The following is a 26,999-nucleotide window of genomic DNA, read 5'->3' on the forward strand; positions in this document are numbered from 1 at the left end:
ACCGATTTCTCTGTCGCTTCGCCCCGTTCACCCTCTTCGGACTATGGCCTCGGATCGCGGGGTCCCAGGGGCCGGCGTCTATGGAGATTTACCCCCGAGTTATACGCGCTCCCAGCCGCCTGCGAACCCAGACCTACTCCGGAGACCCAGCTACTGCCACGCTGCTTTCGCACTTAAACAGATCTCAAAGGTGATACACTGCTACCGAGTTTAGTGCGGGATTTACTGTGAAGGCATTCAAAGTGAATGAACAATTAAGAGAAAGTCGTCTTTGGGTTTTAGCGGTTGTCTAATCGTGGGGGTGAGGGCGCATGTGGGAATGTAGGCTGAAGCAGCAGCTCCCTAACTGGGGTCCGGGGACCTCCAGAGCTCCCCTGAGGGAGCAGGAAGCGAAATCAGGAGCTTTTTCATGACAAAAATAATGTAGTAAATGTCATAAAGTGTACAGTTAAGACAACAGAAGCCTTGCACTTAATGTTTACATGACAGAAGTGTGAAGCTTTCATGCGATTTCATATTTGGCAGCACGTAAACTTCGCTGTTTGTTTGAATGGACACCACACCACACTCTTCATTCATTTTTTTGGTGTGTGTGTGTGTGTTGTTGTTAAAGCCAGCGAGCGAGGAGTGTGTGTGCGTGCGTGTGAGAGAGAGTGTGTGTGTGTGTGTGTGTGGAGGGTTTGTTCCCATATCCTCAGCCGTGTTGTGTTGTGCTGTGCGTGTTTTTTGGCTTTGTGCAGGCAGCGGAGAGCGCACTGGCCCGGGGTCTGTTTGGAAATGTGGTGGGTCCTGTAAAGGAATTCACTGATTGAGTTTGATCTGACAAAGCATCTTTGGACCGCCCGGATGCTTGGACGTGTTTCAGCACTGCTGAGAGAAACCACAACACCAGTGCAATGTCTTGTGCAGCAGTGTGACGTCTGTGATTCTGACATTCAGGATGAGAGCTGTATATTGCAGACAACTGCTAACTCATCCTGTTAGTATTTATTAGTTTGTGTGAATGCAAAGTGATGAACAAGGCTCGTACTTCCCCAAACAGTTGCAAGAAAACAGTTAACTTGTGTTTATATGATGATAACTGAGCACTGAAGACCAGATTGATTCATCATGATATGCAACTATAATCTGATTTTTCACTCTTACTGTAATGGATTTGTCCTGTAAGGATAACAAGTCTGTTTTTAAGCTCTTGTTTCTTAAACTACTTGAAAGTGACTTCTTCCTCTAAAAGCTTAACATCAGCACAAATCACTGCCACAACTGTTGCAGATTAAATCATGTCAAATGTGGGAGACTTGAGGTTTTAGCAGGAATCTGACAGCACACTCGAGGTGGGACGTCAAATCTGCGGTCACCGAGTTAGCACCTTCACTTGAATCCATGCGTTGTCCAGTGTCTTCACAGATAGAGACGCCAAGACATAAGCCTTACCTGTGGTGATGTAGTAATAACAATGCTGTCCTTTTCTCGCCCTCCCTCCTGCTTCGAAATCCAGGGTAAGGCGGTAGGTCAGAAATGTCCTCTGTGGATCCGGGCGAGGTTCCAGGCCCTCCTGTTCTCTCTGGGCTGCCACATCCAGAGGCACTGTGGGAAGGTCCTCTTTATCGGACTCTTAGTGTTCGGGGCTCTGTCTGTGGGACTCCGGGTCGCAGCCATCGAAACGGACATCGAGAAGCTCTGGGTGGAAGGTGAGTCCAAGATATCTTGTCGATCTCTTTTAGAGCAGCAACACAAGCCAGACTCTGGGGCTGCTTCACACACAAAACACAACATCGCTCACCTCACAGGTGAGCTTTCATTCTCTGGGCTCAGCCTCATGTTCAGGGCTGGATTTACTGACTTTTTGCTCAGAATAATCAGCTGACAGGAGTTTGTACATTTTGAAGAGCATGTCCCCCCCCCCCACATCAGTTCGAATGACAATAGTGGCTGGTGGGAAGATGCAGGGTGGCCATGTTAGTGTCAGCTCAGTGCCATGGGAGGGCAACAAGGTGTTCAGTGACTGACTGCTTGTCTGGCTCAAATCCTGACAAGGGGAAACAGTCTTGTTGGAGCTGATTTTCTTTCTTATGTTTGGATGAAAGATACTTGTAGATAAAGCGTTCACTTTCCGCATTGTAGCCGCGTTCCCTGTGTATTTCCTGCGCGATGTATTGTGCGAGCTCGGTGTTGTTCGCTCAGGTCCGTACATGTCTTAATGAGTTACAGTTTACCTGAGAAACCCAAACACATCTGGCACCACTGCATTACAATACTATCTCTCCCTCCTCTGTCAGACAAGACTCTCGCTATCTTGCCCTTGTTCCCAAAAAAGCGTGACTGTGACCCCCTTTTCCTCCCTGTTTTTTCCCCTCACCTCTGTGCATTTTTACATTTAGGTTATCTGTACATTTTTCAGGAGTAGAGGCAGCTTTATTTGGTTTTTCACACTGGCCAAATTCCTTTTAAACCCCCAGGCTTTCAGTGCCGGGGCTGATCCCCGCAGCAGATGGACTGTGTGAATGGTTAGCCATCTTTGAGGGCTCTGACCCCTCCCCCCCTCGGCTCCCTGTGTGGTCCCTAACTATTCTTGGATTCCATTCAACAAGAGGCAAGCAGGCAGGCAGGCAAGCAGGCACCACCTCCCTTAAACCCCCCTCCCTCCCTCGCTCCCTCGCTCCCTCCCTCCTTCCCTCCCTCCTCGCCTCCTCACAAGAAGAGAAAATATAAGTGAATGCAGCTGAAGTTTACCCACCTGTTTTGCACGCTCTAAAAGCGCTACAGCAGTTGGTGAATATAAACAGACTCTATGGGGTTTTTTAAGCCCACCGTGTCACCAGAGGACGGGGCGACATGCGGCTCCCACAGGGGCCCGAATCGCACGCCGCTGGTGTTAGGAGAAGCGTTCGGTGAGGCTGTGCGCTTCACTTGCACAGGAATTTAAATAAGCTCCTGTATCAGGCGCAATTAAAAAAAAAACACACACACACACACACAATCTCTGTAAATTGGTCGCTTGAGGTTGCAGAAGGCTACAAAAGCAGGCAAGAGTTTCCACTGCCTCCTTTTTTCTTTCATTCTGGTTAGTGTAAAGCTTCAGGATTACCTCTTGAGCTAATTGGCAGATCCATCTCTTAAAGGAGATGTTTAGATGTTTGCGTGCCAGTTGTTTTGCTGTGGGACTGAGAGAGTTGAGGGGGGGGAGGCCGCTGAAAAGGAATGCTGTGCCTTTAAGAGGCCGTGGCCATGTTTCTAAAGTTTCTGCCTGCCTTGTTTCCACCAATAGCCCATTGACAAAGCTGCTAGGGCCTCAATGGAGAGTAAAGTGGTTCGGTAACAAGGAGAGGTTAGTTCTCCCTCTGTCTCTCTCTCTCTGTTGCACACACACACATGCACCATTGTACATAAGCCAGAAGAGGGAGGAATGATATGCTCTCTAAAATGACATCTGATTTCATATAAAGTCCCTCAATATATGTTCCCTAAATGACTTGTTTTTAAACTTTTTAATACATAACTGCAACTCATTCACTTTATCACCTCCTGAAACAGCTTGTCCACATCGCAGCACAAACAGAGCGCTCGCACTCGTATCCTAATTTGTTCAGAAATAAACTAGCTGTGAATCGACACCGTATGTGTTAACACTGCCAACAGGGTGTGAGCCGTGTGTGAGGGGCATATGCTTCCCATCATATATTCATGCTGGAGGCTGCCCCCGCACGTCCCACACATCCACAAACACACACACACACACACGCTTGTCATCTTTTGCCACCTTTGGTGTGTGCGCAGCTCGCCGTGGCCGTCTGTCCGCCTGCCTGAATTTCCTGACTGCGTGCCCGTCTGTCTGCCTGCGCTTTGTGTATGTCTGTTTATATTTCTACCTGTCTGTCTGCCGGCTCTGTGAAGTCAGGCCACCAGGGCTTTTTTAATTGCTTCCTCCCTCCTACGGCACCAAAACACTGTGAAGCAGAGCACAGCCGTGGAGTCTGTCTAGAGAGAGGAGACAGTGGAAGACAGAATAGGGAGACCGGTGAAGTAGCAAGAGGTGAAAATACTTTATTTCACTTGTGTAATTTTTGCTTGCCTTCGTGATTCTTGTGCGTTTGTGAGGAGGACATGCAACAGGACTTGGCTTCAGCGCTCACACCTGTGTTGGTGAGAATAAAAGCCAGAGTATCAGGGTGTTTAGTCTGACAAGGGGATTTAGGACTGTTTTGGGGCTTACTGCTCAGTCACTGAGGGAATCTGAGACGCACATCACCCATCAAAATACCTGAAACTACCAGGTCTTGTTTAGCAAGCTGTAATTTCCATGTTGTATCAAATATTTGCTTGTTTTCTGGAAAATGTGCCTTGTTGCTCCTTGTGAAGATGTCTCCAGTGTCGGAATCACATGATACTTCTTTTGAATTATTTTTCTTTACGCTTGCACAGCCTGCCCACCTTTGAGAGTGTGAAAGCCGGTGTGAGCTCAGCAACGTGTGACCCAGTCTGTATTGTCCACAAACAGAAAAGAGAGAGATCGTAAAAAAAGGGGTGCAGGAAGAAGAGAGGGATGAGAGGAGACACTGAGGGGGGGTTGGGGCAGGAACAGGGCGGAAGGTTTATGGCTCGCTGACACTTTTTTTTTTTTTCTTCGCCTGTGTTTTTGCCTGTCTCACTTGAACAAACATGATAAGTGTGAGACTGTCTCGTATACGTCTTTCTCTCGCCATAAAGGACCGTGAGAGGGTGGTGTGGTTTCTTGCTCGGAATGTGTTTGGATAATTGTTTTAAGTCGTCTTCTTTCCACTTGAAAAGCTTGCTTTTTTGGGGGAGAAAGAGGGAAGAAATGGCCTCCATGTTAAGAGTGGTGGTGTTTACTCTTACATTAACTAAACTCATCCTTCTTGGCAGAGTTTGGGTGAGGCATGACAGACATGTACACAGACTCAAGCTGTCCAAATATGAGTGCAGTGAGACAGGGCCTATCCGGATAGCAGGCGCACCACATGTCCCATAAAGAGGCCGTGTAGAAAGAGGATAGGAAAGGGGGAGGAAGAGACCATACGCAGTTCACATATGTAGCATGAATGCATAGAGACTGCTTAGCTTAGCCGGCTAGCGGTGAACTCAGACATGGTCTTTGGCAGATATGAAGAGGACAGGAAACAGATTGATTAAAAGACGTCTGAGTTTGCGCAAACGAGCGAATGCACACGTGGGCATTCGAGTGTTTGGAGCAGTTTCTCTAAACAAACCTCAGAGCGGCACAGCAGGTAAATGCTATAATTCATCGGAGCGCACACAGCGCCCCAGTTCAGACAGAGAAAGGGAGCTCTATGAGGCATTATTGGAGGTGAATAGTGCGCGGTGGTGCCCCAGCTAGATAAATAAACTCCCAGCGCTCAGGGCCCAGGACCTCACTGGTAGAGAGAACAAACAAGACCAGAGTCAACCTGGGTCACTTCTAAATGTTTATTTCACCCCCCCTCTTCCCGCCATCCTTCAATCCAAGTCTCGCTCATTCCATCCCCTTTTTCAGCAGCCCCCCCAACCCAAGCAACACACACACTCTCTAACAGTGAGACCAAGACCACCCCCCAACAAATAAACACAGATTGAGCAGCTATGGATACATGTGCATATGACAGACACATGGCTTTTGCTTCCATAACACACTCTGCTCCCTACCTGATTTAAGTAGCAAATTTTAAAACAAAAGTATAAATCATCTAAGACTAGATATCCAGCGTTACATCCACATTTAAAGCTGTTATTTTGGTGCCAAAGCTCTTATAATAAAGGGCACTGGACTGTCAGTCTTTGCAACACTGAATGCTATATGGGGAGAAAAGGCTGCAATGCGACTGAAAACAGGATAATGAAAACTCAATCAATATAGCGTGGCACCCTTTCTTAACCCAGCTGAAGAGCAACCTTTGTCTTTGGTCCGCGTGCAAATAAAGCGGCACCAGTCACCTCAGAGTTTGCACCATTTGCCTCTGTCTTTACACCATGAAAGTATAAAAAAGTAAAGGGAGAGTGGGACGGAGAGAGACTGAACATTTTCTTGGTACTTGGGAGGGAAAAAAGAAATGGTTCTCGGGCTCAATAAATTCATTTCTTGTCTGAATGAGACCAGCAACGTGGAAAAATTTTGCCTTTCAGGCAGGGATGAATGTATGTTTCAACCACACATTAAGCAGTATTAGCGGTCAGTGGAGTGTCTAATGTGACTATTTTTCACAGTGGCCAACTCTGCCCATGATTAGCATAATTAGCAGAGGCAAGCCTATACATATGGAAATAGAAAGTGCCTAAATGCCAACCCTGGTGGAAATTTATGTGTGGTGGCTAACACCACTGGCACATCTGAATAGAATGTAAGTGAAACTGATTTTTCATGTTGTTTTCACTGTTTTATACTGTTTTTGAAGGTGTGATCTCAGGGTGGATGTTTTTTTTCATGACGACAGAAGCCGCTGCTTCAAACACTTTAAATCGCATCATTTTGTTTTCTTATGTTCACACATTAATTAGGATTTTCTCCTTGCAAAATAACACAACTGTCTTCGACGATTAATGAACAGATACAGCGTGCGTGTGAAGACAAAAACACACACACACACTGTATTTCTATAGGTAAGATACCAAAGTGCCAGCTTCTCTTTCTTGCCCCCAGCCTCACCCTCCCACCGCCAACTCCTGCATTGTTTTACAGGCTGGGAAAGTTTTGGTCCATTTGCTTTTGTTGTGAAAAAAAAAAAAAACCCTCTTTATTTTATTCTGCTGTTTGTTGGGAAACATCTGAAAGAAATTGAAGGGTTGAATGACAAAAGGGTGTGCATTCAGTCTGGAGCTGCTGTACTGAAGGATTGTATGGAGGAATGGCCCATCTGCTGGGGGCAGCCTGCTTTAGGCGGTGCCCTGGCTAGGGAATGCCATAGGGCAGGGCCGGGCTCAGGACCCAAAGTGGGGCATAGTCGTGATTCTGGTGGGTCCACTTGTGACAAAAGGACCAAGAGGTTTTTTTTGTGTGTGATGCTGGGTGCCAGGCTGCCAAGAGAATGAGTTTCTCATTTGGCTCTTTAGCTGAAAATCTAAAGAAATAAAGGACCTTTATTGGTGAAAAAAGATGGGTGAGAGTGAATGATGAATAGAAGATGGCAGCCAAAGAGTAGCTTTCTGTCTTTTTTTATGTATATAGTTGCCACTCTACGGTGATTGGAATGCCTTTTCCCTTAATTCGATCTTTTTTTAAATGAGGTTCTGCTTAGAAATCAGCTGTTGGTTTCTCCGCATGTGGTCAAGCTGTGTGAATCAGGAAACTTCCCATGTACGTAGCAGGTAAAAGCATACATGTCACTTTCAACCCTCTTCGTCTTGGCTCTTCCTCCATAGCAGCGTGGGGCCTTTCAGAGGCCCCCTAATCCAGCTAATCTACCACACTGAACTTTGAAGGTGGCCTGGTCTGACCTAGCATGGCCTGGAACTGGGACTAGGCCTGTAAGCCACGAAGATAGAATAGAATAGAATAGAATAGAAAAGAATAGAATAGAACAGAATAGAATAGAATAAATTTGAAACACAGCACTTTAAATGTGGCCTCGCCTCCGTCCTAGAAGCCAGATGTGAGAAGCCGCGCATATTTCACCAGGTTAGGGGATTCTGGGTGTTTGGCTTTTGTGGATGGAAGGGTCAGGTGGGGAGGAAATGACTGAGGTTGGTGGAGACAGGGCCCAGTGTTTACACCAGTGTACGCACCCATACACACACACACACACACAGAGCCACATGTACGCACACATTCATACAAACGTTGTATTTGTACGCCCACTGCCATGAAACCATGTCAGTGCTTGTTATGACATTTTTCATTAGCTTTTCACCTCCCCGATGTCGTAACTGTTGTGAAAGTGCTTTAAGTGATTAAGCTAGTAAATAAAATCACATGTTGCACCCAACAAAGTCGAAACTGCAAGATGGTGGTTGAGTTTCGCAAAAATAGATCCAGTGAAAGAACTGTGGCTGTGATTCAGAAGGAGTTTCTGATCTATCATTTTATTTCATCATTTCATGTTATAAAATTGCTCCTGTAATAAAAAGTTACCCGCCGCTGGGGTGATGAAACCCCCAAACTTCCACGCTCAAAGGCGCTTTCTTCCCAGGGTGGGAAAATTTCCGGGAACTGTCTCTTTAAGGCTGTGTGGAGCGCAGGCTGAGTGCAGGGAGAGGGTAGGGGGGATTGAAAAAGAGTGAGAAAGAAGAAGAAAAAGGAGAAAGAGGGAGGAAAAGGAGAAGAGAAACCAGGAGAGGGGGAGACAGATAAGAAAAGAAAGGTTCCTTCTGGAGCGAGCGATGAACTGAGCACAGCAGAAGCGAGCAGAGTAGCTGCGAGAAGCTCAGAGTTGGGTGGTTGGGGCCGGACCAGGGGTTGAGGAGAGAAGGCGAGAAAGAGAGAGGGAGAGGGAGAAGAGAGAGGACTGGCTGCCTGGGTGGTCCAGATGGGAGGAACGAGACACAAATAGCTATAATTTACTTCAGGAGGCCTGTAATTACAGAGCCAGAGTCTCTCCGAGCCACCCAGTTCCTGTTGGGATCAAAACCCCACACTGCAGAGGTTAACATACGAAATGTCAAAAAAGGTTTAACAGATGTCAAAGAGGTCCGCGAACGGAAAGGGTTCCATTTTGTAGTAGCCCTTTTTTTGATTGGAAATCAGTGCGCCAAGGAAGCAGAGCAGCGACGGCTTTAACACCAAGGCGCGATCTGTGAAAACGGTTTTAATAAAAGACAAATAAACTCCAAGAACCAGCAAGAACTCCGAGAACTCTTTAAAAAATTAGCTTCCAAAAAGTCTTAAGGAAATTCTCCTGCATGTCATTGTTGTGGTTCGCTTGGAATTAAAGCGTTATAAAAACTTCTCGACTTTAAACATTTTGTTGGACCAGATGTGCAACAAGTCCCCTTCTTGAGTTTATTTCTCCCCTCTCTTTTGGGATGCACTGAGTCAGACACCCATGATTGCAAATAAACGAGCTGACCTTATATCCTCAAGCTGGACCGTGTCTCCAAGGCCCGGAGTTTTTTCGAACCTGATCTCACACTTTTCGCGGCGTAGGCTGAATAGTTTGTTTTTTCTTTTCTCGCCATCAATTATAGGAGCCTGCTCGGGGCTGGGGGAGGTGCAGAGAGTGTGGGGGAGAGAGAGAGAGTAAGAGAGAGAGGGGAGACAGACAGGGAGCATTAAAGAGTATGAGAGGATAGATGCAGGCGGGATTGAGCGCAGGGCAAGTGAGTAAAAGAGTGACGAGAGTTAGAATTAAGAAGGAGGTAGCCCCTGTTTCCAAAACCTCCCCCCTTCTCTCCCCCCTCTTCCCTCCCTCTCTCTTTCTCTCTCTGGGGTTGTCATGTAGTGGGACAGCGAGAGGGGCAGACGGGCCCTCTGTGATCCAGCGCGGCATGTTTCATGTCCACTTGGCACAGGCACAGATCCCCCCGGCTGGCAAACTCTTTTCAGGGCAACCTCCTGTAATTAGGGGGCTGGAGTCTACCGCACAGCACAACATAGCTTCTCTCTCTGTTGTTTTTTTTTCATCCTCTTTCTATCTCTTTTTTGTTCATCATCACCACTGACATCCATATTTATCTCTTTATGAGTCTATTTAGCTCTCTTTATCTATTTGTATCTCCAAGTTCTTTGATTTCTTCTTCTCTTCTCTTCTCTTCTCTTCTCTTCTCTTCTCTTCTCTTCTCTTCTCTTCTCTTCTCTTCTCTTCTCTATTCAAAATGCCTTTTTCAATATATCTGCTGCCTCCAGAAGAGTGGCAGAGGGTTTTCGGGGCATCAGAAGGGCTGGTTTTCCGAGCTAACAGGGCACATCTGTTTCGCAGAAGGAGCCAATGAGAAGCAGTATTACTCATTTCTCTTGGCCAGACGCTGGCTTGTGTGAAGTGCCTTCAAAACCAACACTGGCGAGGGCCAAGGGCGTTGGTCGATATATGTGTGTGTTCTGTGTGCAAGTGCGTGTGCATATATAACACACTTTGTTACAGGATCCGCATCTGTGTGTGCGTCTTTGTAGAAATTCTGCGCTGATGCATGAATAATGTAAAGTCTATCTATCCATCGAGCTGTCGAGGCCAGTTATTTACCCCGTTATATTCTTTGTTTTCTAGCTGGCAGTCGGGTCAGCACGGAGCTTCACTACACCAGGGAGAAGCAGGGAGAGGAGTCAGTATTTACCTCACAGATGCTCATCCAGACCCCCAAAGAAGAGGGCACCAATATACTTACCCAGGAGGCTTTGCTGGTTCACATGGAGGCCGCCCTGTCTGCCAGCAAGGTTCAGGTGTCACTGTTTGGAAAGTAAGTGGACCACAGACGATGTGACATGAAAGCGTTTCTTGTTGATTATCAGTCAATCATGATTGTTTTCTCTCTCTTGCAGATCTTGGGATCTTAACAAAATATGCTATAAATCAGGAGTCCCTATTATAGAAAATGTCATGATTGAAAGGGTAAGTTCACCAAAAAATGACCGTCTTGGCTCTTTGCTTACGTATTTCCTCCTGATTCATGATGTTTAATCCTGCTTCCTTTCTATTTCCTGATCCCAGATGATTGACAAGCTATTCCCCTGTATGATAATCACCCCACTGGATTGTTTTTGGGAAGGGGCCAAACTTCAAGGAGGCTCCGCCTATTTACCGTAAGTCTTGGAATATTTGACTCAACTTCCATTTTTTCCTTTACATATTAAAACATTTCATAGAAAATCTTGGCTCTCCCTTTGCTGTCATTGCTTCCATCTGAGTTGCAGACTTTTGGTGGGGTCCGGTAACTTTTAGCTCGATGGAGACATACAGTTGGGCTTTCAGTAGTCTGTCAGTGGGTGCTGTGACTGACAGCGGCCAGTAATAGAGTTCTTTTCGGGCCCAGAGAGGGACAGGAGGGGTGAGAGGGGGGTGTCCTGACAGAGAAATTCAAAGAGGGAAAGTGAGGGGAGAGATGCAGAGGGATGGAGAGAGAGAGAGAGAAGGCGAGAGAGGAGATGGCTGCAGCAGCAACTGGGTGGTGGGTTGGTAGAACGGAGGGCGGGGAGGCGGCGGCGGCGGCGGTGGTGGTGGTGGTGGTGGCAGGGGAGCCCTTTGGGTCAGACAATGGTAAGCATTCTTTCAGTTTACGAGTGAGTGTCCATCAGTGCAGGGGCCCCGGAGGAGGGAGGGGGGCCGGCTTTGTCAGCTCACGGCTAACACTCGGCATTCTCATGGTAATGCCCCGGGCTCCCAGCTCCCAAGTTGTCCAACAAATAAAATGGGCAGTATTCAAGCCTCAAGTCCCTCGAGAAAGACAGAGAGAGAGGCTACAAGACGGTTAACAGCGGAGTCGCGGCGTATTTGGGCATTTGCGGATTTTTTTTCTCCCTCTTTTTTTCTGGAAGTTCTCTTGAGAAATTGAGTCACTGAAAGAGGTCTTTTTTGTGTGTCGTCAGAAGTGATATTTCAATCGAGTTTATAAAAGATAGTTTAGATCGGAGCAGATGTTTCTTTGCAAACAAATTATTTGTTTATATTTCTGTGCAGAGCTGACAGCAGTATGTTGCATGACAAGCCAGCACACACAGAAACAAACACAAGTTTCCCATCCTCTGCATCTCCCAGTTGGCCCGTGTGAACTGAGAGCGACAGAGAGCAGAGAAGGGGGTCTTTGATGATTCGCACGTCTCTCAAGAATTCCTGTAAATTACACAAAGTGTTCAGCATCTGTTGTTATTTATTAAATGTTTTTTAAAAGAAAAAAAGCCGTGAAGGGAACTTGCGGCGGTCGCTGAGGCCTGTGTCCTCCGAGTCAGCTTCCGCTTCACTTCAGCTGTGGTTTTAAATGCAGAAAAAAGAAAAGAGAGAAAAGATTGAGATAGAGAGGGAGAAAGAGGGAGAGTGAGGAAGAGAAGTGAGTGAGAGGGAGAGGGAGAAAAAACTTTGGGGAACAAAGAGCAGCAATCTATGAAAAAACAAAAGGGCCCAGGCCCGGTTCACTCAAGCAAAAACTAGCTGATAAAGGAGTGTGTCTTTGCAAGCAGCAGCAAAAGGGACCCTGGTATGTGGGAATAGGAGAGGAGCTCTCTTCATGAGCCATTGGAGAGAGATTGAGCCTCAAGTTGAGATACTTTGGGATTCTTTTATTTTCCTCCCCTTCTGTCTGTCTTCTTTCTTACTTTGTCTTGCTGCAGAACATGTGCATCCAAAGTGTTTTCTAGCACCAAATCACGAAATCTTTCCAATAATTTAGCGTTCTACTTCTTCTTTTCTATATTTTAGTACAAAAAAACAGCCTGAGGTAGGCTGAAGCGGGAGATTGAGCTGAATTTGAGGCTAACTTATTGGTCAAGACATGTAAAACCCTTCAGAGAGTAGATTTTAAGACCTTAATATGGGGCAAATAATGCATTTATCTGAAGGGGATGGTACAGGAGAGGCTCAGAAATAGCTCCCTTTGCTTCTCCTCTCCTACCTCACCTATTTCCCTCCCATCCATCCTGCCCAGCCTCTCCCCTTCCTTCCCTCCTTATCAAGATGTTTTGGGAGGCAGAGGTAATCGTTATGACTGAGTGCAGGACATTGAGGAATGGAAGTGAGCAGGCAGCCACCGTGCCTTTTCCCCGGGCATTGTGGCAGCGTGAAACAGGATAATAAACGCTATTTTATCCTGTATCTGCAGCTAGCCTCCTGCGTGGCCCTGCCCGAAGAGGGCGAGAGAATTAAACCGAACTGAAAGAATCAGAGATTTTCTGGCAGGAATGCAAAGCGACGCAGCCGTAGTTATTTTGTACGGTTTCTTCTGCGAGTTCTTGTCTCATCTGTGTTGCCTTTGCTTTGCAGGGGTATGCCAGATATCCAGTGGATGAATCTCGATCCTGTCAAGCTGATGGAGGAACTGAGTCAGTTCACGTCACTGGAGGGATTTAAGGAGATGTTGGACAAAGCCCAGGTGGGGCACGCAAATACACACTGACAGATTCACCGAATTAAAGGCTTACTTATACCAACAACAGCTGCATGCTTTTTTTCCATATACTGATATTTGCATTGTTTGATTCCTTAGGTGGGGCATGCCTACATGAACAGGCCATGTCTCGACCCGTCAGACCCCGACTGCCCCGTCAGTGCACCTAACAAAGAGCAAGGAGAGGTAGGTCACAGTTCAGTTGTTATATACAACGAGAAGTCACAGGTAGATGAACCACATAGACACCTAACATGTTTCCCTGTGTTTTCATCCATTCAGAGTCCTGACATTGCCGGGCGTCTCCAGGGTGGTTGCCACGGTTTCAGCCGGAAGTTCATGCACTGGCAGGAGGAGCTGATCCTGGGAGGGCGGGTCAAGAACAGCCAGGAGACTCTGCTGAGGTGTGTGTTTATTAAGACATGTAAAGAGAGGTTAGCCACCGCAGAGGAGGGTTTTAAGTTTGCTCTCGTCTTATTGGAAGATGTAATAGTAAGGAGAGGGAGGGGATTTGTGCCGAGCAGGCAGCCAGTCCGCCCATCAGCTTGTGAGCCGCCGTGACCGTGGAATCTGTGTAACCCCTAATAACCCAACAGACACATGCTAGGAATGCCTCGTACCGAGAGGGATCGGTTTCCTGCATGACCCCGGTCCAGGATAGGCCAATTAAAGATGATTGACAGCCACATAAAGCCCCCCCTGCCCCCCCCCCCACCCTGTTACACATTTGTTGTGTAAGGGACCAAACATAAAGAAGATAGAAAAGAAGGAGAAAAAACACTTTCTCATTGACTTCAGCTGGATTTAAAAGCATGGCCACTTCAAATGGAGTGACAGCACTGGGTCAGAGCCCAGATCATGACCCACACAGGCCCAACAGGGCCTTGAATGAAAGAGGATTCCAGTCCCATCTGCGAGAGCCACACTTACTCTAGGGGTGTGATTTACGATCGCTTCTTTCACGTTTTCAGCAGCACTGCTGCTGGCCATGGCTGTGCCAAGAAAACCTGAGGACATCTGGGATCGCAGCCTAGAGACAGGCAGACAGGCAGACTAGATAACACCTGCTTTTGGTTGTTTACGTTGGCAGACAGACACACAAGCAGGCAGGCAGGCGTACAAATCCTGGAAGAAACGGCACCTGCCTTTAGACGTTCACAGAAAGACTGGCTCATGCGTAGGTAAAAGGATACTGAGAACATCTAAACAGTCTGACTGGATGATTTTTAGTGTGCTACTTGTGAGATGGATGATGCTGTGGAGGTTTCGGCTCAGCTCAGCACACAATAAAGCATGTTTGCAGGGGGAGCATGACATCTCTGATGTGTCCTAAGCTTACGCTCGTGTGTTTTCGCAGTGCGGAGGCTCTCCAAACCATGTTCCTGTTGATGAGTCCCAAGCAGCTGTACGAGCACTTTAAAGACGACTACGAGATCCACGACATAAACTGGAACGAGGAGAAGGCCACCGCCATCCTCGAGTCCTGGCAGAGGAAGTTTGTGGAGGTGAGAACACACGTACACACACACAGACACAGTAGTATAGAAAAGTAAAAGGAGGATGAGGATTGTTTTGCTTTGGTTTACACACACTTACACACACACACACTGACACACACTCGCCGCATGGGACTTATTCTGCAGTGTCTGAATTCCATCAGTCTTCAGCTCCCTTGTAAAGCGACTCGCAGGGCATACCAGGGCAGTAGGTGTGTGTGTGTGTGTGTGTGTGTGTGTGTGTGGTAGGCCAGCCATCTCTCTCTGTCAGAGCCCTAGTTATAGGAACAAGCTGTTGCTGTGATAGCTGACACCCACCACGGTGAGGGTAAGGAGAGAGGGGAGGAGGAGGGGGACATATGCGAGGGAGGAGGGGTAACCAACTCCAACGTAAACTGACAGATAGGCGACACCTCCTCTCGACATATTAAAGAACAAGATCGGATCTATATGAGATTGCGAACGATGACTGAATGCGGACAGGTAAACAGCTTCAGAGGGGCGCTCCGGTCTGCTCGGAGTGGAGAGAGAAGCTCCTGTGAGGCCATGTGATCCCATCTCTTTCACCTTTGACCTCACAACCTCTGGCATCTGTGCTCATTACTCCTCAGTTGTCATCCGCACACACGCACTCACACACATGCTAGCACATGTAAAAACACACACACACGCTCATACTCACTTTCACACACATTTCAAAGGGAGAGGAAAGGGGTAAGCACCCCTTTTCTGTCCCCTGACATATGGGGCCCGGGAAGTTTGTTTTCGTATGTTCAGCTTCTTTTTGACATATTTTTATTCTTTTATGAGTTTTATCGTATGTATTAATTGATCTTTATCCTTTAGATTGTCCACCAGAGTATCCCAGACAACTCCAGCCAGTCCATCCACGCTTTCTCCACCACCACCCTCAATGACATCATGAAATCCTTCTCCGATGTCAGCGTGATCCGGGTGGCCGGCGGATACCTCCTCATGGTGAGCACAGTGATGGATTTAAGTGAGTCGATTACGACCTGTAAGTGAAAAGTACTGAACTAATATTGAATGTCTCCCTCTCTAGCTGGCCTACGCCTGTGTGACCATGCTGAGGTGGGACTGCGCCAAGTCCCAGGGGGCCGTGGGCCTGGCAGGGGTGCTGTTAGTGGCTCTGTCGGTGGCTGCAGGACTGGGTCTCTGCTCGCTGCTCGGCCTCTCGTTCAACGCCGCCACAACACAGGTACGACGAAGGAAAATGCATACATTAACTGTTTTAAGTTAATGAAATTTATTTTAAGGTCCAGATTCTGATGTCAAACACTTCATTCTGACTCTTTCCTATCACAGGTGCTTCCCTTCCTGGCGCTAGGGATCGGTGTGGATGACATGTTTCTGTTGGCTCATTCCTTCACAGAGGCTGGAAGTAACATCCCCTTTAAGGTATGTTTGAGACTCTCCTCTCCTCTCCTCTCCTCTCCTCTCCTCTCCTCTCCTCTCCTCTCCTCTCCTCTCCTCTCCTCTCCTCTCCTCTCCTCTCCTCTCCTCTCCTCTCCTCTCCTCTCATCTCATCTCATCTCCTCTCATCACTCTCTCTGTTTCTTTTAAAGGATCGGACAGGAGACTGTTTGCGTCGCACCGGCACCAGCGTGGCTCTGACTTCCGTCAACAACATGATTGCCTTCTTCATGGCTGCTCTTGTACCAATCCCTGCCTTGCGAGCCTTCTCTCTGCAGGTATGTTTTGCACACACAGACACACATGAACGCATGCGCACAGACATAAACACATGTACACAATCGCACACCAAGAGGCCGGGGGGCTCCTTTGAAAATGAAAGAGATAACTTAAGAGAGGTGACACTTATTCAGAGCAGGGAAAGGCTTTGTTCCCTGTTTTATTGCAGTCGCACCTACAGGGCCAACATTTTTTTGTGTGTCTCTGCATGTGTGTGTACATGTGCATAAGTGTGTGCATGTGTGTAATGTGGAATAATCAGAGCAAAGAGGGTGATGAACAGACAGAGAGAGAACGAGAGGGAGAGGGAGGGAGGAGTGGATCAGTATATCACTGGCCCGTCAAGGCGGTTTGCTCTGATCTGTGACTAACTGTGGGTGGTCTGAAACACACACACACACAAATACACACACGTAGACGTACACACACTGGAAACCACAGCCAGTTAGAATGTCAGCTTCAGGGGCTGCTGGGGTGAGTGAAGGGTGATGGTTTTGCTCAGACTCGCAACATATATATTCCCTCCCTGCTCCTTTCTCTCAGTCTTTCTAGTAGTTCTTTCATTCTGGCGACTCTTTTCTTTCTTTTCTCTCTCCCTCTCCCCCTTCTGGCTCGCTTAGTATTCCTGGCTGGTGATTTAGAGTAAGGCTTTTCTTTGCTTTCGAGGCTGTGGTCTGAGATACTAAAAAAAAAAAAGAAAAGAGAGAGAGAGAGAGAAGGAGCGCTGACTCTAGGGTGTCTGTAATTTCACATACTGTTCTGTCTTTTCTCACATTGTTTTTCTCCCTCCCCAGGCGGCCATTGTGGTGGTGTTTAACTTCGCCATGGTGCTGCTCATCTTCCCCGCCATCCTCAGTTTGGACCTCCACCGGCGCGAGGACAAGCGTCTGGATGTCCTCTGCTGCCTGTACAGCCCGTGCTCCGACCGCGTCATCCACCTTTCCCCGCACGAGCTGTCAGACGCCGGAGAGCAGCCGCACACGCCCACGACGGCCACGGCGCACCAGTACACAGCGGGGTCGACAATCACCACCAGCACGCAGATCACCACCACAGTGCAGGCGTTCACGCAGTGTGACGCAGCGGGGCAGCATATCGTCACTATACTTCCACCTACCTCACAGATCTCCACCAGTCCGCCATCCATCATCGTTTGCCCCACCTCACAGCCCCAGGGTAAATAAAGTTACATCAAGCGTATGATGATTATGTTATTTTGTGTAAAGCAATCAAGACTCATGATCCACTTTCTTCTCCTAGCCATCACACCTACCCCTACCACCACCTCTGTGCCGGATCCCTACGGCTCCCAGCTCTTCACCCCTACCTCCAGCTCCACACGGGACCTCCTCGCCCAGGTGGAGGATTCCAAATCAGGAAAGAAGTGCGTCCCACTGCCCTTCCTGCACTGGAACCTGTCCAGCTTCGCCAGGGAGAAATACGCCCCTCTGCTCCTCAAGCCCAAAAGCAAAGCAATCGTGGTGGTTCTCTTCCTTGGCCTCCTGGGCCTCAGCCTGTACGGGACCACCATGGTGCACGACGGCCTCTACCTGACCGACATCGTGCCGCGCGACACCAAGGAGTACGACTTCATCGATGCCCAGTTCAAGTATTTCTCATTTTACAACATGTACCTGGTGACCATGGATGGATTCGATTACGCCCGGTCGCAGCGGCTGCTGATCCAGCTGCACAACGCCTTCAACTCCGTCAGATACGTGGTCAGAGACAGCGACAACAAGCTGCCCCGCATGTGGCTGCACTACTTCCAGGACTGGCTCAGAGGTAAGAATCCAGGCCCAGTGATGTTATTTTTTTTGAGTGAGTCGGGTAATAAGTTACCCTCCGTCCCCCTGAGAGTTTCTGATAGTGGTGTCAGAATCCGGTAGAGGGTGCAACAGGTTTTTTCAGGTGTGCTTTTTTTTTTTTTTACTGCAGGAGTGTGCTTAGGGGTGAGAATGTGCGAAGGGTTAGTGAGAGTTCAGTCATGCTGTTTACGCCCATCCACCTGGGCTCTGGGGTGCAGTAGACGGGTTGGGGTCATAGGTTATCTTTGCATGTGTGTGTGTGGGTTTGTGTGTGTGTGTCCTCAGGCAAGGACGTGTCAGAGGCCCAGTCAGGAGGAAGTGATAGCTAACAGGTCAATCAGAGCCAGCTGAAAACAAAAAAAAAAAGAATTAGAAAAGGAAACTTGATATTTCACGTTTTTAGACTCACCGCCCACATTGACAGACACGCAGGACAACTCCCATCATTTTATGATAATAGAAACCATAATGTTTTATATATTTAAACCGCAATAATCCTTTTATTTTCAGGTCTCCAGGCTGCTTTCGATGCTGACTGGCAGGCAGGGAGGATTACCTCTGACAGCTATCGTAACGGCACAGAGGACGGAGCTCTGGCGTACAAGCTCCTCATCCAGACCGGCTCCAAGAAAGAGCCTTTCAACTACAGCCAGGTATGTCCACAGGCTACAAGGAATACTTTAAACCAGAATCCACATGTACACTGTGTGTGGCATTGTAGACAGCATCAGCTTCTTTTGACCTTTTTATTCTGGAAAAAAACTCAATCTTTCAATCTTTTTTTCCTTTCTAGCTGACATCTCGTCGGCTGGTGGATGCAGAAGGTTTGATCCCTCCAGAGGTTTTTTACATCTACCTGACAGTGTGGGTCAGTAACGATCCTCTGGGCTATGCTGCCTCTCAGGCCAACTTCTACCCCCATCCTCGAGAGTGGATTCACGACAAGTATGACACTACAGGGGAGAATCTGCGCAGTAAGTGTCTCATCCTATTGTTTTGGATACACCGGAAAATGGCTCGAAAAGCAAATGATCTGACCTCAACCTTTCCTCTCCTGCAGTCCCAGCTGCAGAGCCTCTGGAGTTTGCCCAGTTCCCCTTCTACCTGAACGGCCTCCGCCAGGCCGGCGACTTCGTGGAGGCCATCGAGAGCGTGCGGTCCGTCTGCGACGAGTTCAGCCGCAAGGGTGTGTTCAACTACCCGAACGGATACCCCTTCCTGTTTTGGGAGCAGTACATTGGCCTCAGACACTGGTTCCTGCTGGCGATCAGCGTGGTGCTGGCCTGCACCTTCCTGGTCTGCGCGATCCTGCTGCTCAACCCCTGGACTGCCGGCATCATTGTAAGCCAACAAACTCTTCGTCGTATCCACCTCTTCTCCATCTTGTCTGTACCTCACGCTACCTCAACAACATCATTAGCGCCTTCCTCCCTCTCCTCTTCCTCTCACTTTCTTCTCACCCTTCTCAGCACAGCTCAATAACGCTGTCTAGGGGGCCCCTTTTTCTCTGCGGAGGGCCAGTACGCACACACACACACACACACACACACACACACACACACACACACACACACACACACATGGGGACCTTTGTCATTCTAATGTAGGCTGGGCCGGCCTTAGAAAAGGAAATGCAAAGGAGCAAGAAAGGCTTTGCCCTCCTGAGCCTCTACCTCCAACTCTCTCACTGCCTTTGTCAGAGGGAGAGAGAGAGACTTGGGGACAGGACAGATCTGCCCAGTTGCGACCTTGGCCTGCTCAACCCATCCATCAGGAATATGTGTGTGTGTGTGTGTGTGTGAGGGAGAGAGAAAGAGACAGTCTGAGTGTTCAGCGGTTGGAAAACATTTCACACACAAGCTGGTGGGACCGGTGGTCCTTAAGGGCCCCCCAAACTCACCCACACACACACACACACACACACAAATCCACATATCCCTGACCATTGGGGGGGGTGAATTGTAGCACAACAACAGTGCCAGATTCAGTTGGAATGTGTTTAATTTAAGTAGCCGTCTCTAGCAGCACTGATTGAGACAGCAACACAACACAATCTTCAGAGGGAGAGGCGCAGCTACATGCATGCACCGTTTCCAAGCATCAGCCCGCCTGTGAAGGTTTCACCCGGCCTGTATGTGGTCGAGCAGTAAAACGGCTTTTATCATTTCCAATTTAACCGTGCCCCAGCTCAGAGCCCCCGCTGGGATCAAAAGCACCCGTTGGCCGGGAACCGCTTTCTCCTTCTCGTTTTATAAGACTTGTTGTTGCTGCTTGTATTGTGGTCTACAGTAACATCGCAAGACATTAGTAAAGTGAAAACGGCGCGTGATCTAAGATGTTGCGTTAAAATTTCGGAAACGATAAAAAGGAGCAAACAGGCTGCTATCTAGTTAAAGACGAGGGAATTTGTTTTCCGCAAACAGAGACAGATGTGTATGAATAGTGTCAATCATTTCAAGCACCTCTGGGAGGGAAGAATAGAAAAAAGAGTGAGGGAGGGAGGGAGGGAGAAGGGGAATGTATTAGCCTCAGGGTGGGTAATTTGATGCCATGTGGTTGAGCTCCTGAGCGCGGGGTCAAAGATTGTGTGGGGTGAACGGGCAAAAGGGGGCTCAACTCAGCCATTAAGGAAACACACATATTTTCAGTATTTTAAGTTATTTTTACTTCATCCTACTGTTTCTCAAGCACCGTCAGCTGAAAAAGCCTGTTCTCATCCATCCTCATCTTCTTCTCAGGTGTTTATCTTGGCCATGATGACGGTGGAGTTGTTTGGCATCATGGGTCTGATCGGCATCAAGCTGAGCGCCATCCCTGTGGTCATCCTCATCGCCTCCGTGGGCATCGGAGTGGAGTTTACTGTTCACATCGCACTGGTAAGTCAAGACTTGGCACACACATGGATTAACTGTGAAGGAGGGGGGCTGAGCTCCTACAATTAAACACCTACTTTACTTGAAACCTGATGCTTCGGTCAGACTGTTAAATACACACCAACATGTGACCACAGAAGACTTACAAAGCAAGTTTTACATGGTTTTACCTACTTCAGGAAAGAATTTAATGTATTTGTTGATTATTGATTAAATGTATGTTTTTAATGCTACAAGAATAATAATGTAAAGGGTGCTAAAGTGTGATTAAAGATTTGTGTGTAGCGTAGTGATCCCCAACAAAACCCAACGCAGGAATCCCGAGGCGTGCCAATCCTCGCCGCAAGCACAAGTTTTGTGTGATCGGCAAGATTTCCAACTCATTTCTCCTCTCCACCTCCCCCTCTCCTCCTTCTCCACCACCGCAGGGCTTCCTGACAGCGATTGGCAACAGAAACAAGCGCTCTGCAGTGGCTCTGGAGCACATGTTTGCCCCGGTGGTTGACGGAGCGATCTCCACGCTGCTGGGCGTTCTCATGCTGGCAGGCTCGGAGTTTGACTTCATCATGAGGTGAGACGCTGTGTGTGTATGTGTGCGTGTGACTGCATCTGTGAATGTATGTGTGTGTGTGTGTGTGTATAGCCCTCCACAGCCCATTTGTTAGCCTCAGAAGAAGCAGTGTTTTGGTTTTACGCCATTGGTGTGTGTGTGCGGAGCCAGTTGTCTAGCCTCACTCGGGGACGGGAGGAAGCCTTGTGGGGGGTCAGTGGTGCATGCAGGTGGAAATGTTATACCCCTATTTATGCACACACACACACACACACACACCCTGAGTGACAAATATGCACCTGGTTCTGTCACTCTGGGCACACACACACATCCGTCTCCCCAACCTCAGAGCACAACAAATGGGGAAAACATCAAGGGTGTGTAGCAGCTGCTCGTAAACATGGAAGTGTTCTGCTACCCACTGGGTTGTGTCTGTGTGTGTGTGTGTGCGCGTGTGTGTGTCTCTTTCTCACACACACACAAACACACACGAGGGAATCTGTAAAAATTCCTGTCATCCGTTTGGCATTCTCTCCCTCCATGTTGGGTGCTGTAGTAAAAAGGGGAGCTAAATTTGAACTGGTCAGCCAGTCAGATGGTCTGAAGCCCACCAACAGACACCGCTCTTCTCTGACTGTGTGTGTGTCTGTGCGCGCGGGCATGCAAATTGTGTGTACTCGTGCGTGTGTTTTCTACCACTGTTTCATGGTCAGAGTGGAAAAAAAGGCGAATAGCTCGATGTTTTTCAACCGAATGTGGTCCGGGCCCAAACCCGAAACCACAACCTTGAGCTCACAGACTGCAACAGGCCTCCATGACATAAAAAGCACCGTTTTTCTGCAGAAACAGAGACGCAGGCAGTGAGAGAGGAGGAGCAGGACTCTGAGGGTGGCTTCCTTGAGAGGATATGAGGTCCTGGTGGGTGGGTAGATGGATATTAGATGGAACCAATCTTCCACGGTGTTGGATTGGATAGATAAAGAGGTGTGAATATGTAGAAAGAGAGAAAAAATGAGCAAAAGAGAGCATCTTGTTTTTTCTTCTTGTCTCCCACGGCTGTGTGAGAGATCGTCCTCATAGGACGGGGTGAGAAAGAGAGACAGAAGGGTCTAGTATCTCTGTTGGAGGTCTTGTTTAGCTGTAGCTGTAGCTGCGGTCGGGTGAATGGGGCAAGCCAGAGCCGACTAGCTGGGGAGCAGCATAAATATACTGCTGTAAACATCTCCTGGCCTTGTAATGCACTGAATAAACAGCCAGCCTAATTCAGCTCTGCTCAGAGTCCTCGCGCAAGCATGCATACACATGCACGCAGACACACACGAGGAGAAAATGCACATATGTACAGGCATGTAAACACTTACGCTGTCTTTCTCACACACGGCTCCCCAGGCCCTGACAACGAATGGAAAAGATTACAGTTTATATAAACAACAGAATTCCTAACAGTGAGACACTGTTGGAGGTCTCACCAACGTCTCACTCTCTTTCTCGCTGTCTCACTCTTCTCTCCTCTTGTTTTGTTTTGTTTTGGTTTTTTTTCACCTTGTAAAGAAGTTGAAGGGTAACATAGGAGGCCCCGAAATGGGACGATGACCTATTTGTGATTTCAGCGTCTGCATGTGAGCAGATAAAATGTCTGCGTGTGGTTTGAAGGCAGCAGACGGCAAGAAATTGCAAATATCTTCCCTGAAGTGTTTTGTCAAAAGTGGTTAGGATGACATGCGTCTGATAAAGGGAGAAAACAAGGACAGCGGTTAAAGAGGGAAAAGGAAAATATGCCAGAGAGTGTGTGGGGGGGCCCTTGTGAAATCACACCCAACATGCAAACTTGTTCCTGAAGAGTGACCTTTGTCAAGTGAAGTGGTAGTGATAATCACCGTCCATTCAGAGGAGACGACGCAGCTTGTTGACTTTTTTCCCTTTTCATTCCAACAATCATTTTTTTCTTTCTTTTACCTCTTTAAGTCTGGCTGGTGGTTAGCATCTCACTGTCTCCCGCTCTCTGCTTTCTGTTAGTGTTTAAGTGGAGTCCTCTCTAATTTTCTTGTGGAGCTCTTTCTTGTGGCCTGCCTCCACCCCTGGCCTCCTCAGAGCTCCGCTGAGATGCACGCACACACACACACACAAAATAAAAAAACGCACACACACAGCGCGAGTGAAAAACAGAGCGAGAGAAAGTCTTGTAGCAGCAGCAGTGGAGGCATCAAAGCATGTTTTAGTTGGACTGAGCGGGGAATCAGATTTGCCCCCCCTGCCTTTGATACACAAACACTGGGCTTTCCCCTGACTTCTTCCCCTGAGCTACTTCCCTTCCTCATGTGCCAACTGTGTGTGTTCGGAGCCGTGCACGTGCATGTGTGTATGTGCATTTTTGTCCGCGGAAAGCATCGGGCCACTTTCGTCACATTATGAGAAAAATTGAACAGAAAACTGTCAAATGTTCGATGCCGTCCAATTTGTGTAAAAGTTGTCATGAGTTTGGCAGACGCTCTGAAACCATCGGAACTTTTGCCAAATCCTTAAAAATCTTAAGATGCAAAAGAAAATAAGATTAAATGCGGCTGTGTGACTGTGGGTAGCTGCACTCACTGGTCTCACTTCTTGTTTCAGACAGGAAAAAAGAGATTCTACCAGCTGAACTTCAAACTAACGTGCCTCATTTCTCTGCTCTTCAGGTACTTCTTTGCTGTTTTGGCCATCCTGACTGTTTTGGGGATGCTGAACGGTCTGGTTCTCCTGCCAGTCCTCCTGTCCATGATGGGTCCTCCAGCTGAGGTCACCCCGGTTGACAACGCCAGCCGCCTGCCCACGCCTTCCCCCGAACCCCCGCTGCCCCCACCAATGACCCACCACGGGTACTACACAGGCCATCACAACCCGCGGTCGTCTCGTCAGCAGGCTTTTTCGGAGTCGTCGGACTCTGAGTACTACTCGGAGATGACCACCACATCAGGGATCGGGGAGGAGGATTATAAGTACTGTGACCGGAACGCGTACATCGCGACGCACGCCAGCGTTCCTCCTGCAACATCTCACATTCTGCTGGAAGCCAGCAAGAACCCCAGCTTCCCCAAGCTCACGGTACGCTGAAGATAAACAACCTTTCTGTGTTTTCAAATGTTATCAAAATTCATGTGTTTCTCTGAAAGTAAACGATGATTTTATTTGTTGTAGGTGGTGAAGCCATTCAGAGAAAATGCAACCAGTGGAAGGATAGAACCGTTGAACGAATCTTCCCACAACGCACAGTCACCTCTCGGCTCCCAGGTCACGTGCTGGGACGGGAACAAGCAGCAGCCGGGCCTCCAGAGGAACTTACCCAGCGACAGAGCTCACTTCCCTGGGAGGACTTGTCAAAGCGGCCCCAGGCTGCAGAACGGCAGAGGGCCTCAGCCAAACAGGACTAAAGGGCCGAGCTATAGCAACAGTAGCTCCGCCCAACAGGGCTCCGCTGGGGGGCCTGTTACCATGGTAACAGCCACAGCCTCCGTGACGGTGGCTGTGCATCCGACCCTGCCGGGGGCGGCATACCAAGGCTACATGCATGAAGGTTTTGACACGGACAGCGAGTCGGACTGTTTCGAGGCCACTAAGAGGACTTGTGGTGACAAAACAAACTTTTCTTCATGTAAGAGAGACTCTCTAGAGCTCCAGGACTTGGAGGCGACACAGAGCCAGACGGAGCATCAGCTCGGCAAGACACAAGGTGAGTCAGCAACCAATCAATCGTAGGTTTACCTTACTTGTAGGGGCATTGAATTTAAGACACAATTTCTAGTCACGCTTAGCACTATCTAACCTTTTTTCCCTCTCTCTTCTGTTTTCCTGCTGCAGGTGGGTTGAGGATCCAGTCAGCCAAAGATTGCTAGACTCTCTCACACGCCCCGCCGTCTCTCTTCGAGCCCTCCGGCCGCTTCCCAGAGCACCTTGACGCCCGCGCGGCGTCACCATCGAGTCTTGAACTCTCAACTGTACATAGACTTCACACAAAAAAGGAGAGGATTTATTTCAAGGACATATTAAGTAAAAAGAAAACAAACAGACGTTTTAAGAATTATATAAATCTATGAGTATATATTTTAATACTAAAAAAAGAAGGAAGCTATTTAAAAGAGTACTGTATAACTTGGGTATACTCTTGTGTAAAAGTTCAGATGTAAAAGATTATTTGTTTTTTGTGGGGCGGCCTCCACGGTGTATAGAATAAGAAATGTGCTATATGTAAAAAGTGTCCACAGAAAAGTGAGATGTTATTAAGATATTAGGCTATTGAACATACATGTCAGTGTTTCTATTTGTATTGTTATTTTCTTTCTTTTTTTTCTTTTTTTTGCTGCTACACTTCAAAATAATTTTAAGTGATTTGCCTTAAAAAAAAATGCAGTACCCCCTCTTCCCCCCTCTGGTTTAAGTCACAGTACTACACTGTGAGAAAGTCTGAATCTGACACACTGACACGCTCTGTGTTGTATTTTTTAAGTGTAGAAGTTCTCTGTCACTGTAAAAAAAAAAAAAGAAAGCAGAGAATTACACACAGATACTGTTTTCTTAACAGTAGTAACCGTCGTGCCTTCAATTTGTCCCCTTTCTCTTTTGTTATCACAGCATTCAGAGCTCAGTGTTATGTTCTCACTTGTACCTGTTGTGTCTCATCCGGACACAGAATGTTTGTCAAGAAGCAGTAGCGGACCGTCCGTCCGTCTGTCTGACGTCTGTCCGACATGCCGGCAGAGTCCCGTCTGAGTCATATTTCATGTTAAATATTTGTCCTCTGCAGTTTTAAACTACTTGAAGGAGCTGTGATAAGATTCTTTCTTTTATGTTCCTGCAGTTTTTGTAAGCTCTACAGGAGGTGAAGTTGTCACGTTTGTGTTTGACAATTGCTCACCTTTCTGTATTATTCTGAAAGGGAATTTTAAAAATCCGATGCAAAGGGAGTGATTATATTTAATTTTATTAATTATTTTGTCCTTTTTTTTCTTTGCTGGCTGCTTTAGGGTTGTAACACGTTCAACCTGACTCTCACTCACTTTTCTAATTCCTCGCTCTTCTCGCTAATACCAACCTCATATATGCCACGTTACGTTTTCTTTTTTCGTTCTTAGCGTTTTCTTTCATGTCATTTTGCTTTACAAAGTTCTTGTTGTTGTTCAGTATTGGTCTCATCACTGCCAGGTTAAATTGCAGGGAAAAACTCGCGGATCTATTTTTTAAAATGTCATTTTTGTCAAAGTGGCAGCTTCGGTTTTCTTTCGTAAGTCTGAAAGAAAAAAGTTAAGTAGCTACTGTGCAGTTGTGAATGATAATTAAGCGACGTGAGCAAAGCACCATATTACAGTTGGATCAGACCATAGGCAGCCAGCAGGTGTTGTCAGACAGTGGTGAGGAGTTTTAAAAGGGAGGGGGGGTCGAGGGGGGAGCTCCTGCATTGGTTTGTAGTTTATTTCAAAAAAATTGTTAATGTCATGCCATATAAATTATTTATATTAAAATTTTATTTTTGTAGTTTGTACAGATGTTAGTATCTAGACTGAAGTTCTATTTTTAAAGAGTGAATATATATTATATATAAATATATCTATTT

At 47.5% G+C, this 26,999-nt stretch overlaps 1 protein-coding gene across 1 annotated transcript; it reads left to right on the forward strand.

The window, feature by feature from the left end:
• Nucleotides 1-26,999, forward strand: ptch2 (patched 2). The gene is made up of 23 exons (XM_073491944.1): nt 1-190; nt 1,499-1,691; nt 10,149-10,338; nt 10,421-10,490; nt 10,590-10,681; nt 12,852-12,960; nt 13,075-13,161; nt 13,258-13,379; nt 14,333-14,480; nt 15,318-15,449; nt 15,535-15,690; nt 15,798-15,890; nt 16,058-16,183; nt 16,979-17,360; nt 17,445-17,969; nt 18,503-18,645; nt 18,786-18,966; nt 19,053-19,333; nt 20,731-20,868; nt 21,294-21,436; nt 24,091-24,496; nt 24,590-25,121; nt 25,250-26,999. The coding sequence occupies exons 1-23, from the start codon at nt 44-46 to the stop codon at nt 25,282-25,284; spliced, it is 4,431 nt and encodes a 1,476-aa protein (XP_073348045.1). The 5' UTR covers nt 1-43; the 3' UTR covers nt 25,285-26,999.

Source organism: Pagrus major, chromosome 21, assembly GCF_040436345.1.
Source record: "Pagrus major chromosome 21, Pma_NU_1.0".
Taxonomy (NCBI): domain Eukaryota; kingdom Metazoa; phylum Chordata; class Actinopteri; order Spariformes; family Sparidae; genus Pagrus; species Pagrus major.